A 15,279-nucleotide genomic window follows, 5' to 3' on the forward strand; every position below is an offset into this window, starting at 1 on the left:
TATAAATCAGGTTTTATTTTGATTTTTTTTGGAAACGTTGCAATTACAGCCTATCGAAATTTTAGTCAATATTACTTTGAAGAAAAATGTCACTTTGGAACTTTCTTGATTCTTATTTGATAAATTTGTCATTAGGCTTGCCGGACTAGTCTTAGTTCGTGCGCCGGTCACGATAGAAGTTTGGGTCGTGACAATCGCTTCCTCACATATCTCAGAATAGCTTCCTCTCGCATCTGAATCATTTCTTCATCGCTGACTCGAGAGAGAATTAGGTTTTCGTATTGGAAGAAGAAGCTCTGGATTCCACCTCTTCGAGGCCAGTTATGCTGCTTGTTCTTCAGGTCTCTCTCGTATCAATTTTGTTACCTCTTTTGTTTTAGATCCGATCCGATTTGTTTCCATTATTCCGATTTGTTATGGCAATTGATTTTGATTTGTCGTCGGTTGATTGATTATGTTTTCAATTGAATTGTATTGTGATGTTAATTGGACCTGAATTGGTTGGGGTTGTGATTTTATTGGATTTTGGATGGATTTCGTGTTAGTTAGTGTTTGAATATTTGAGTATATGTGCTTATTATATTTCAACACTCGTAGGTTAACCTCCGACTTCATCGCGAAGAAACTCTTCATGAATTGAAGTCCAAATTCAGGTTTTCATTGTTTTGTTTCATTCAAAATTCTTAATATATGAGTATAAATATAGGTCCCACAAATGTTATTATAAAAGAACAGACAAACACATAGGTCATGCATAAATCATACAAAAATTAGGCTATCGTAATATATGAGTATAAATATATGACAAAAAATATTAAAATATTAAATTGAAAGTAACCACCTAAAGAAAAATATTAAAATATTGAAATTAGTTATTAACTTTCAAATATGATACAAAATACCCTTGAAAATGATGGTGTATATAGGATATATCGTTGCCAGTTAATAATTGATTTTTATTTAATAAAAAAATTGATTTTTCATAAAGTGAGATAATTTCAATTTGGGTTACATACAAAAAAATTGGATTTTCAAATAAAAAGAAAAAAAGCGTGGGAGAAGTAACAAATAAAGTAGAGTTTTGTGGTTACAATTGAACATTTAACTCATATTGATTATATGTTGATTCCAAAAATATAACAAATTAATTTACATGGCTTAGTGGTAAATGTAAGGGTTCAAATCATGCTGACTGAGAAATCTTTTAACATTTTTCTACTAACTTTTTTTGATAAAGACACAAAATAACTCTGAATTGATTATGTGTCAAAAAATGAAAAGGAGGCAAATTGGGAATTTCATACGTATCTTCTTTTTATATATTGTAGATTCTTAATATATGAGTATAAATATAGGTCCCATAGATGTTATTATAAAAAGAACAGACAAACTTATTAATTTGAGTAAAACACATAGGTATGCATAAATCATACAAAAATTAGGCTATCGTAATATATGAGTATAAATATATGACAAAAAATATTAAAATATTAAAATGGAAGTAACCACCTAAAGAAAAATATTAAAATATTGAAATTAGTTATTAACTTTCAAATATGATACAAAATACCCTTGAAAATGATGGTGTATAGGATATATCGTTGCCCAGTTAATAATTGATTTTTATTTAATAAAAAAATTGATTTTTTATAAAGTGAGGTAATTTCAATTTGGGTTACATACAAAAAAATTGGATTTTCAAATAAAAAAGAAAAAAAGCGTGGGAGAAGTAACAAATAAAGTAGAGTTTTGTGGTTACAATTGAGCATTTAACTCATATTGATTATATGTTGATTCCAAAAATATAACAAATTAATTTACATGGCTTAGTGGTAAATGTAAGGGTTCAAATCATGTTGACTGAGAAATCTTTTAACATTTTTCTACTAACCTTTTTTTATAAAGACACAAAATAACCCTGAATTGATTATGTGTCAAAAAATGAAAAGGAGGCAAATTGGGAATTTCATACATATCTTCTTTTTATATATTGTAGATACAAAAAAGTTTAGTAAAAAAAAATTTAAAATAAGAAGGGCATAATAAACAAAATATAACATAAATTATCAAGTAATTTGAAAAAAATAAAATTTTCTAAAAAGTTTAAGTAATTTGAATACCATGTAGTTTCATTATATACCCTGCTTTTAAATTGAGTTCACGTGAAAGTTGAAAGTTTGGCACATCATTGTTAGATCAGGCTCAGTTTGGATTTTTGGTCTCTAGTTGCCAGGGGAATGGAAAACAACCTTAGCAAATAAATTATTACATGCTGCAATGTAAGCTAGAATTGTAATCTAAAATATATTGGGGGGTCAAAGGAGTCAAGAGAGTGGAATAGCAATAAATTAGTATATTCTGTAATTAGTATGATGTGGAGTTAATATAGAAACGTGATAGAGATATGGTTAGTTCCCTGAAGACTAGCTTTGTGACTCCATTTACTTTTTATTAATGTTCCCAAAATATATTAGTTTACATGTGTTTTTGTCTTAATTACAACATTATTTAACTTATTTGTGAGATATTTATTAAATTATATTATAACTCAATAACACAATATTCAGGTGTGTCCCATTCATTATTGAGGAAACACTGCAAGCAATTGGTGCTAAAGAAATGGTGGTCGGGCTCGGGCACACTCATCAAGTTAGTGTTATGAATTAATATACTATTTGAGTTTCAACAAAAATGAAAGAAACTATATGTATAGGTCAATCAGTGGATTGATTCAATTCATTGAAATCAGTTCTTTGTTTCTTACAGTAAATAGAATTGTAGCATATGGCCTCTAGATGTTGGAACTTGTAGCATATGTTATACGACCAAATGTTTAACTGATCTGTAGATAGCAATTTCACCCTGTTTTGTTTGTGGAAAGACTTTTTCATTCAATTAAAATATCTTGCGTTTCTTTAGTTAATGTGTAACAAAAACAGAACTTTCATTTCTAGTAGTTTTGATTATGCTGTCATGTGTTATAAACAAAGTTGATTTTCCGGAGAAGTGATTTAAAGCTTACACTTCCACGTAGTTTGTTATATTGTATTGTTATCAAAAATCAAGTTTGAGTATAGTCTAGCATTTATATATTGTTGTTATTATTATTATCGGGTCAATTATCATTATTATAGCAAAATCTATAATTAGGTAGCCTAATAATTTTTTATTTGAAAGGCTTTTTTTACTTTTATTTGCTAGCCTAATACTTTCTTATTACAAAAGCTTTTTATAATTGTAAAAATTCCAAAAAGCTTGGAAATGGCTGCGAAATCGCTAGGAAATTTAGCTAGAGATCTAGTGTGAAATTGTTGTGACAATATCTAGCGATTTAGTTAGGAAACACAAACTTTTGAACATTATTTAACTAGGTATTAATTGGGAACTAGCTAGGATATTCATTACATTAGATGCAAATTAGCTAGGAAATTTTTTGATAGATGATTTGCCGCCCAATCCATGCTACGCCCTATATGACAGCTAATTCACAACAAATCTGTAGCTAACTCTGTTTTACTAGAGATTAGCTACGAATTAGCAACAAACGCCGTCGTAGCTAATCCCGTATTTTCTTGTAGTGATGCATTGTGACGAGAATGTTTATTAAGCATTTTTTTTTATAATCAAATTGTTAGATAATATATAAATAATATATTATATTAAAGGTAGTTTAGTCTTTTATACTTTAATATTTATACCTTTCTATTGTTTTGTATTCTAAGACTCTTTGAACGTTCCTAATGAAAACCTAGTCATTTTATGTTTTCTCTTTCTATGGATCCTCAACATTACTCCCATCCCTCTGTCCTAAAACTTTAGTCTTTTTGGAGTTTTGTACGGAGATTAAGAAATGAAAAGTAAAGTTATTTTTACCCTTACTTTATTAATAAAGAGAAAATATATTTAATCAATGCTTTAACTTTTGTAAAGGTACAAATGGTAAAGTATCACTAAATGTGCATTGATTTATTAAAAGGACTAAAGTTTTGGGACAAAATTAAAAAACTAAAAAGACTAAAGATTTGGGACGGATGGAGTAACACAAATGTCTATTAAGCATTATTTTTTACCTATTAATTCTAAAAAAATAGTATATTGAAATTCTAAAATAACAGATAGTGGAAAACAAAGAAATATAACAAATATGTGTCTGTCAAATAAATTAGCATATAGCTTATTATATTAGTTTATAAGCTTGTTTCATAAAATTAAAGGTGTTTGGTAACAAGCTTTCACTAGTTTATAGTTTTTTTTATTTCAGATATTTTTTTAAGTAGCTTATAGCTTTCTCACTTTGGTGCGGTGTTCGTTTAATTTCAGATTGATAAGTCATCTTATGGCACATAAAGTATAGAGTTAGGAGTAGGAGTAGTACCTGATAAGTTGTTGGAAGATAGACCCATTTCTTCAAGTGAAGAGAGATTAAAAATTGATTGAGGAATGGGTCCAGACAGCCGGTTGGCCATAGCATCCAAAATTTTCAACTGACGAAGGTTGGCGATCGATTGGGGAATAAAACCTCTTAGATTGTTAGCGCCAATATACAAAATTTCAAGTTTTGATAAGTTACCTAACGCTGTCGGAATTTCTCCAACAAACTGGTTATAGCTTATATGAAGAATCTTCAATCGGTGCAACGAACATATCTCTTTAGGTAACTGACCACCAAAACTATTATGGGAGAGGTCAAGTTTGACAAGGAAGGATAAATTTCCCAAGTTTGGAGATACAGTACCTCTAAGACCCATGTTTGTAAGATTCAAGGTGTTGACTCTATTGTGTCTCTCATCACAAGTGACACCAACCCAATTGCATACAGAAGATGAGGTTGACCAATTAGCCAATACATAATTATTGGGGTCTGAGGAGGTAATGAGGGATTTGAATGCTAGAAGAGAAGATTCATCTGTGGTAATGTTTTTTTTATTTGCAGCAGCTAAGCAAGGCACGATACAATGCAGTGAGAGCCAAAAAAGAAAGATACAACAAGATAATAATAGATTCACCATTTTTGGTAGTAAGTGGATGAGAGAAGAGGCAAGCAAGGGACTAATGAGAAGAGGTTATATATATATAGTGGTATAAAAATGCTTTTATTAATTTCTTTACTATTTTTTTTAAGCGTGATATTGGGATTACTGAAAGTCTGAAAGTCTTCCATTAGCGATATTAAATATAACTCATAACTTCCAAAGTTCAAGTCTTCCATTAATTATGAACATAAGTGCGTAGCAACCCATTGAGAAAAATGGTACATCCGTCCCAAAATATAAATGAAAACTAATCCACCAAAGTTGATGTATTTAGTCTAAATTTTTATCAATTTTTTCTTATATTTTGGGACGGAGACTAGTATGGTACAGTTTGACCCGGCTTTTTTTAGGTGTATAAGTTCTTTTAATCATAAAGCTAAAAATAATACCCTTGTAACTAAAATAAAAAATGGTTGGTATATCTTTCTTTTTAAATAATAGTGTTAAATGATATGTTTGATAATATATTTTAATTTTTCCTAAAATATAGAAGTTATTTTTTTTTTAAATATAGTTTTTAAAAATTGTTGTTTGCCTTAACTTCTTATTTTTGAAAAAAAAAATTAGGCGAAACGGTACCAATATATTCTGTTTTTCCATTCTCATCGGGTTAGTTAGTTTTCCACTAGGTACTTTGGAGTATTTTTAAGTCTCTAATAATACTAAGAGAATTTCGATGCAATTTCCTTTATCTTGCTAGCTAGAAATTTTTTTTTTTCTATCCCTACAATTATCCCTTTACCCCTACAAACAAACCAATATTCTCATTTTACCCCTGTTAAAAAACTTAAAAAATGAGTTTTGAACATTTGCCACGGTTGTTTAACCGTGGCTAAATTGAAAATTTTCGGAACACTTTTTCCTAAGTTTTCTGGTAACAAGTATAAACCGGAACAATTGGAAAAAGTATTTCGAAAAGAGTTAGCCACGATTAAATCGTGACAAATATTAAAATCTAGAAAATTTGTCCTTCTTATCCCGTCTTTCATTCATGACATATAAAACCAGAACATGAAATTTTTGATGACACACAAAATCCAAATTCTATTCCTATAGATAACTGCAATTATCATCCACTTAAAAAATCAACAATTGCCTCATACCTTCTTCTGATATGGTTGGACTATAGGTTCATATGTCCCTTTTCAACAACTCAACTTAACTTAACTATGGAATCTTTGTCAAAAAAAAAAAATAACATAACTATGGAATCAATAACATTGCTCTATCTCCAAATTCCAACAAAAATAATAACAATTCACTTTGTTTCATACCAAGTACAAGTGGTTCCAATTCAACTCGCTCTCAAATGTTGTCATAACTCAATTCTTGAAAAGATATATATGAGCTATTTTTTGCATCGGCCAGATTCTAATATTTGCCACGGTTATACCATGGCTAATTCTTTTCGGAACACTTTTTTAACTGTTTCGGTTTACATTTGGTTAAATTTGCCGGAAAATGTTCATTTAGCCACGGTCAAACCGTGGCAAATATTCAAAACTCATTTTTTAAGATTTCTTGAAGGGGTTAAATGGGAACATTGGTTTGTTTGTAGGAGTAAAGTGATAAATATAGGGGTAGAAAAAAAAATTCCTGCTAGGAAGTAGTAAAAATTACATAGTAGTTAAGAAAATTTACAATTTTTTTTACCGGGGCCTAATTCAACAAAGTACGATAAAGTAGTGTGATGTGTATTATTACTATTGACTCTAATACATTTTATTAGTGGTGGAGTTAGACTAAAATGTTGGGATGAGTTGTGGTAAAGTTGAATTTTTTAACACTTTAGTCTTTTATCTTTTTAATTTGTAACACTTTGGTTCTTTATCTTATTATTGTTATTAAAGTGTTAAAAAAAAACTAAAATGTTACAAATAAATAAGATAAAAGATCAAAGTGTTAAAAAAAAAAGGACCAAAGTGTTAAAAAAAAAAGATAAATACCAAAATGTTACAAAGAAATGATAAAGGACCAAAGTATTACAAAAAAATAAGATAAAAGACCTGCGGTGTAATTTTGAAACATATGCGGGAAGTATTTATACATAGGCAAAAATGACCATTTTTCCCTGTTATGGTTGATACCCCTGTATTACCTGTAAGCTGTGAGGGTTGGAAAATGTTAACTAATTCCTTTATTGGATAGGTGAGCCAGCTGATCACAAGAAGCAATAGGTAAAATTTTCATGATCTCAGAATCAACACGCTTCCTTGAGATATCTAAGTGGGTAAAATATATAAATTTAGACACGCTTCTTTGAGTATTTCTTACTATCTTTTACTAGTAAAAGGAAGGTTGAGTTGCTTATAAGCAAGCATTGTGACGATGTGACATCTTTAAGAAAACTCCACTTATTTGATAAAAAAAAAACTCCACTTATAAATATTTAATTTAATTAAATTTTTCATAAGAATGAATTGCACAAAACATGTTTTTATATTATTTATAACTTTCCACTATCATAACTATACCATTAAGTATTTTCCACTATTACGCTTCCTTAACCTTAGAGCTTCTTGCAAATGTAACCAACATAGAGTAATAAAAGAAATATTGCTTAATTTTCACTTTCACTCTAACCTTTATAACCACCACTTATCACATTTTTTGTCATATTTGTTCTATACATTTGACACTTGCAATGGTACTCATGCGATCATATACATCTTCAAGTTGTACACTATGTCTACTATTGATAGCAATCTCAGCAAGATATGTAGACATTTTTTCAATATACCTGTGTTCATTTGTCTTTTATAGTAAACTTAATTATTGTACATTCTTTTGTTCTTTTGTTACTTTTATATTCATTTATTCTTTAATGTCATGAAGGAAAAACATGATTGATTGCTCATGTTCGGAATGCGAGGAAGATTTGAAGGAGAACTTAGGTGAGTTTTGTCAATCCCTTGAATAATTTCCTAACTTATCAGCTACACTCAAAACAATGTCAACAAATAAGTAGATCACCTTTTACCAACTTTTTATCTATTGTGTTTTTAAATTTACATATTTGTTGTTTTTATATATGAACACATAATGAAGACATATAGTTTTATGGACAACCTCACCATTAACACTAATATTCATTGCAATTTCATGTTTTTCAATCGTTACCAGTGTTATGAAGAATGATATGTTGCTGATTGGAAAATGGTGTATGTATTGGTGCAAAAGTCAAGCATAATTTTTAATTTAGTTTTATATGAAATATTTTTATTTATTTATTTATTTATTTATTAAAATAATAAAAGGTTCAAATTGATGAAATGTCAATGAAAATTCTTAAGTTACAAACTATTTTTATTTTATTAAAATATCAATTATTTATATTTTTTTATTAATAGTATAGGAAAAAAGTAGTTGAAAAATTGCACAAATGAAAAAAAAAAGATAAAAAAAAAAGATTAAAAAAAAAAAGAAAGGTTGAGTTGCTTATAAGCAAGCATTATGATGATGTAGCACCTCTAAGAAAACTTCACTTATTTGATAAAATAAATTAAAATAGTGTTAACATTTGTTGTGAGTGAATGCTTTAACATCTGTTGTCATGAATGCGTGTAACTAATCACCCGTTAATGCCCTTGGTCTATGTTCAATTCTGGAGAGGGACATCCCCGTCTGTGAAACTGCTCTGACGAATGCCATATTTGCTGCCAAAGTTGGGGCATGATAATGGTCACCAGTGCCAAAGACAATCTTGTTTTTTAATGCCAGCTTCCTAGTTGTTGGGAGGCCCATCATGCGTTCTGAAGGAGTATCAGGAACAACCCTGTGGTGATCCTCCAGATTGTCAGTTCAAAATGTTGACAACTTTGAAAAAAATATAATTACGGAACTTGTTGTCATGTGTGAACACACAAGACCTATGAAGCACAGACACTCCTTGGATTAGGCGTGTCCCGGTGTCGGACATGTGTCGGTGTCCGGCACCGGCATGACACCGACACTTTTAATTACATTGAATTATGTCATTTTCTCAAATTATTATCGGTGTCAACATGTCGGTGTCCATGTCATGTCCGGTGTCTCTGTCCTTGACATGATTAAATTAAGAAAATCCCTAAATGCTATTGTACTATAGAGTTTAGAAAACATCTGTTCATTGAAAATGTAAGTAGTGTTTATTCATGAATGATGACCTCTCTTCTACAATGATGTCAAAGGTGGTGGATCACGGAAAATAATGGTTTGCTCAAATTCCACTATGCTACAATAGTATAGCCGCTATTTAACAATACTTTTACTGTGTACTAAATAGCATATCTCATAATAATAGTGATTTGTTCAAATTCCACTACGCACGCTATAGCCGCTATTTGACAGCACTGCTCTCCTGATCATGATAAATTTCCTACTTGGACTGTAAAATGTGTACATATTGGATGTTATTTTCTCCTATTATACATTGTTTTTATATGTTTACGGAAGTTACAATCTTTGAGGAAATATCATTTTGTGCTAAGTTTAACATACTAACACTGTAAAAAAAAAATTGATTTTTCATTTGCAGAATAAATCCAGGTGGTTAATAGAGAAAAAATAACTCATTAAACTCACCTGAAACAATCTATTAACTTGTTAGCTCTAAGTTTCTCATTGGGCCCTCCACACATTAGTACCAACTCCTTAAATTCTGAAAGAACACTCTCACAAAATATGCCATGCTTTCCACACAAGACTTTACCAAATTCCACATGGATTGGATTTTGAAGTTCAGACATTATCTAGCACAAATATTGGAGAAAGCTTTTGTCAATTCAAATATTGCACAAATATTGAATTATTCAATTGACACCAATGAAAACCAGAAAAGTTTATAAAAACTACATACAGTGCAAATATTTAATTCGCATAGTTAACTAAAACACCACATAACTTTAGGTTAGTAATACGAAGGACAAGTAATCACTATGAATGAAGATGTGACTAAGATGTGAGTAAATTCATGATCATCGCCAATTTAATAAACTTGGGTAACAAAATATGAATGAAGGGGTGAGGAGTTTGATAAATAAAAAATTGGAATTGACAAAGACAATGACCATTTCACTAAAGTCAAAATGCTAAACTAAGAATCATTTCAAAAGTCAAAACTGGATCATCGGGTCTTCATATTTTGAAAGTTTTGATGTTTAAGCTATCGACTGTTAATTGGAATGTTTCATCATCAAATAGAAACATGCTGAAGGTCAAAAACAGAAAGCAGGAGGCAAAAAATATCAATAACTCACTTGACCAATCACAAAGTCAAAGTTTCCCTTAAACCGCTGTCTCAGATCACTTTCCGGAGTAGCCAAAAGTTTCTCTGTTACACCATTACTAATTCCTGATACAAAAGCTATCAAATCTGTTGTATCAAAATTTACCAGATCACTTCCAGCTAAAAGATTCCTAGACTCAGTGGATAAAAAAAATTTATCGTCCAGAGAACTTAGTTTCATTCCTGTAATAACAGAACAGAACGTATCACCCAACTTTGTTTCAATATCGTCTTGTGATATCTGTGGTCTAGTTTCAGTTTTATCTATAGAACGCTCAAGTTGAAACGAACTCACATTAATGGCATTTTTTTTCTAAAGGATGAAGCTGTGTTTCAGCCTTTTCTACTGAAACCTCTACTCGAGAAGAATCCACAGTCAAACCTTTAGCATTACATCAAGAATTCGGAACAACATCCTTGTCATCAACAAGGTTGATTTCAAGGACACATGCATCTCTATATAAAGCTTGAGTCTAGCACTTGTTAATAAACTTCATGATAGACAACAAAACAGAGTAGAATTATGAACACCTAATTTAGGGACATCGAATAACATATATTAAATATAGGGACATCGAGGCACCTATATTCAACTTTGCATCTAAGGCACCAAGGATCTTCTCCAGTTACATTTAAAGCTATGATGCATTTACACTGCAATTGCATTCAGGCCGTCAAGGGATATAAACTCAATTGAGGGACATCGAGGGACATAAACTCAATTTAGGGACATCGAGGGACATATACTCAACCATCTTCCTAATTTACCGTTATGAAAAAATCATTATCAAGGGTTATCTCGACTTGCATTTCAAGTTATGAATACAACGTTCATATTCAAATTGCATTTAGACCATAAAATGAATTCATATTGTAAACCACATTTTTCATAAAAAATTCATCTCGTTAGAGTCATCCAAATACAGCGTCGCAATGCTTGTCTTAAGAATTCTCCACTTACATTTTAAGTTATGAAGCATTCACATTGAAATTGCATTCAGACCATCAGTTTTCGGGACATCAATGGACATAAAATCAATTTAGGGACATCGAGGGACATAAACTCAATTTAGGGACATCGAGGGACATAAACTCCATTTAAGAACATCGAGGGACAAACCCAATTTAGGGACATCAAGTGACATGTACTCAATTTTGCATCGAAGGCACCAAGGCACACAACCATCTTCCCGATTAACCGTTATGAAAAAATCATTATCAAGGGTCATCTCAACTTGTGTTTCATTCAGATCATATCAGACCTGAAGCAATCACAGGTTCTGCCTGCATCAGATTTGAAACAGAACACAATCCCTGTGCTATATTCCAAAATTAAAGTAACTAATGGACACAATTTTCAACTATAAAGCTCAGGTCAGCACTTGTTCCCATAAACTTCATAATAAACAACAAAACTTTGCAGAATTATGAACATCTAATTTGGGGACATTGAGGTACATTATTCAATTTAGAGACATCAGGGACATATATTCAATTTTGCATCTAAGGCTCCAAGGGTCTTCTCAACTTACATGTAAAGTAATGAAGCATTCACATTGAAATTGCATTTAGACAATCAATTATAAGGACACCGAGGGACATAAGCTCAATTTAGGGACATCAAGGGACATAAGTTCAATTTAGGGACATCGAGGGACATAAGTTCAATTTAGGGACATCCAGTACATTAATTCAATATAGGAACATCGAGGGTATAAACCCAATTTAGGGACATCGAGGGACAAACCATTAATTAGGGAACATATACTCACCAAGAGGTACGCCCACATCCACTCCACAAAGAAGGGCAATCCATTCTCTCTTTGAAATCACAAATTGACCACGTTTGTCACGGATACATATTCAAAACCCAACTTTATTTAAATGTGACACAAACAATGCATCAATATTACATTTGAATCACCCAAGAGTCGAATTTTAAAATTAACAGAAGCTAAATATGACTGTGCAGCACCATGCTCAGCCATTGTAGCATTCTGCAAATCACCAGCCCGCATCAGACCTGAAGCAGTTCAGGTTCTGCCTGCATCGGAATGAAAGAGAACACAAGCTCTGCGCTAAATTCCAACATTAAAGTAACTAATGAACACAATTTTCAACTGTAAAGCTTGAGTCTAGCACTTGTTCTCATATATTGTTCCCATAAACTTAATAATAGACAACAATACAAAGCAGAATTATGAAAAATTAATTTAGGGACATTGAGGTGCATATATTCAATTTAGGAACATCGAGCGACATATATTCAGTTTATGGCCATTGATGGACATATATTTAATTTTCCATCTAAGGCGCCAAGTGTCTTCTCCAGTTACATTTGAAGTTATGAAGCATTTACATTGAAATTGCATTCAGACCATCAGTTTTAGGGACATCGACGGACATAAACTCAATTTAGGGACGTCAATTTTGCATCAAAGGCACCATGGCACACAACCATCTTCCCAATTTACCGTTATGAAAAAATCATTATCAAGGGTCACCTCAACTTGTGTTTCAAGTATGAAAAAATCAAGGGATATATACTCAACCATTTTCCCAATTTCCCGTTATATATAATCAACCATTTTCCCAATTTCCAGTTATAAAAATGATGATTTACCTGTTATCAGCGGGTTTAGAATCAATTTAGGGACATCGAGGGACATAAGCTCAATTTAGGGAAGTCGAGGGACATAAGCTCAATTTAGGGACACCGAGGGACATAAGCTCAATTTAGGAAAACTGAGGGACATAAGCTCAATTTAACGACTCCGAGGGACATAAGCTCAATTTAGGGACATCGAGGGTCATATGTTGAATTTGGACATCGAGGGACATAAGTTCAAATTAGGGACACCGAGAGACATAAGCTCAATTTAGGGACACCGAGGGACATAAGCTCAATTTAGGGACATCGTAAGCTCAATTTAGGGACATCGTAAGCTCAATTTACGGACACCGAGGGACATACGCTCAATTTAGGGACACCGAGGGACATAAGCTACATTTAGGGACACCGAGGGACATAAGCTCAATTTAGGGACACCGAGGGACATAAGCTCAATTTCGGGACAGCGAGAGTCATATGCTCAATTTAGGAACATCGAGGGACATTAGCTCAATTTAGGGACACCGAGGGACAAAAGCTCAATTTAGGGACACCGAGGGACATAAGCTCAATTTAGAGACACCGAGGGACATAAGCTCAATTTAGGGACATCGTAAGCTCAATATAGGGACACCGAGGGACATAAGCTCAATTTTGGGACACCGAGGGACATACGCTCAATTTAGGGACACCGAGGGACATACGCTCAATTTAGGGACACCGAGGGACATAAGCTACATTTAGGGACACCGAGGGACATAAGGTCAATTTAGGGACACCGAGGGACATAAGGTCAATTTAGGGACACCGAGAGACATAAGCTCAATTTAGGGACATCGAGGGACATAAGCTCAATTTAGGGACATCAAGGGTCATATGCTGAATTTGGACACCGAGAGAGATAAGCTCAATTTAGGGACATCGAGGGTCATATGCTGAATTTGGAAACCGAGGGACATAAGCTCAATTTTGGGACATCGAGGGACATAAGCTCAATTTAGGGACAGCGAGGGTCATAAGCTCAATTTAGAGACATCGAAGGACATAACCTCAATTTAGGGACACCAAGGGACATAAGCTTAATTTAGGGACATCGAGGGACATAATCTCAATTTAGGGACACCGAGGGACATAAGCTCAATTTAGGAACATCGAGGGACATAAGCTCAATTTAGGGACACCGAGGGACAAAAGTTCAATTGAGGGACACCGAGGGACAAAAGTTCAATTTAGGGACACCGAGGGACATAAGCTCAATTTAGGGACACCGAGGGACATAAGCTCAATTTAGGGACACCGAGGGACATAAGCTCAATTTAGGGACATCGTAAGCTCTATTTAAGGACACCAAGGGACATAAGCTCAATTTTGAGACACCGAGGGACATACGCTCAATTTAGGGACACCGACGGACATAAGCTACATTTAGGGACACCGAGGGACATAAGGTCAATTTAGGGACACCGAGGGACATAAGCTCAATTTAGGGACATTGAGGGACATAAGCTCAATTTAGGGACATCGAGGGTCATATGCTGAATTTGGACACCGAAAGAGATAAGCTCAATTTAGGGACATCGAGGGTCATATGCTGAATTTGGAAACCTTGGGACATAAGCTCAATTTTGGGACATCGAGGGACATAAGCTCAATTTAGGGACAGCGAGGGTCATAAGCTCAATTTAGGGACACCGAGGGACATAAGCTCAATTTAGGGACATCGAGGGACATAAGCTCAATTTAGGGACACCGAGGAACATAAGCTAAATTTAGGGACACCGAGGAACATAAGCTCAATTTAGGGACAACGAGGGTCATATGCTTAATTTGGACATCGAGGGACATAAACTCTATTTTGGGACATCGAGGGACATAAGCTCTATTTTGGGACATCGAGGGACATAGGCTCATTTTAGGGACATTGAGGGTCATAAGCTCAATTTAGGGACATCGAGGGACATAAGCTCAATTTAGGGACATCAAGGGTCATATGCTCAATTTGGAAATCGAGGGACATAAGCTCAATTTAGGGACACCGAGGGACATAAGCTCAAGTTAGGCACACCAAGGGACATAAGCTCAAGTTAGACACACCGAGGGACATAAGCTCAATTTAGGCACACCGAAGGACCTAGGCTCAATTTAGGGACACAGAGGGACATATGTTCAATTTAGGGACACCGAGGGACATAAGCTCAATTTAGGGACACCTAGGGACACATCCAGCACATTACCTCAATATAAGAACATCGATGTTGCTAGCATAGTTCTAAATTGTTGTCTGTATATTTAGCCAAACAACATTTGTAACAATTTAGCCAAACAACATTTGCAACAATTATAATATCTTCTAGCACTGTCAATTTCAA

General features: G+C 33.2%; 1 protein-coding gene across 1 annotated transcript in view; it reads right to left on the reverse strand.

Annotated features, from left to right (window-relative positions):
* The window catches only part of LOC123895654 (probable LRR receptor-like serine/threonine-protein kinase At3g47570), a 43,572-nt gene extending 38,535 nt beyond the window's left edge, over positions 1 to 5,037 (reverse strand). Inside the window, exon 1 of the mRNA XM_045946115.1 lies at positions 4,376 to 5,037. Within this exon, the coding sequence (XP_045802071.1) occupies positions 4,376 to 5,009 (634 nt within the window). The 5' untranslated portion in view covers positions 5,010 to 5,037. The remainder of the gene's footprint in view (positions 1 to 4,375) is intronic.
* Between the last annotated feature and the right edge of the window lie 10,242 nt (positions 5,038 to 15,279).

Source organism: Trifolium pratense, linkage group LG7 (assembly GCF_020283565.1).
Source record: "Trifolium pratense cultivar HEN17-A07 linkage group LG7, ARS_RC_1.1, whole genome shotgun sequence".
In the NCBI taxonomy this organism is placed as follows: domain Eukaryota; kingdom Viridiplantae; phylum Streptophyta; class Magnoliopsida; order Fabales; family Fabaceae; genus Trifolium; species Trifolium pratense.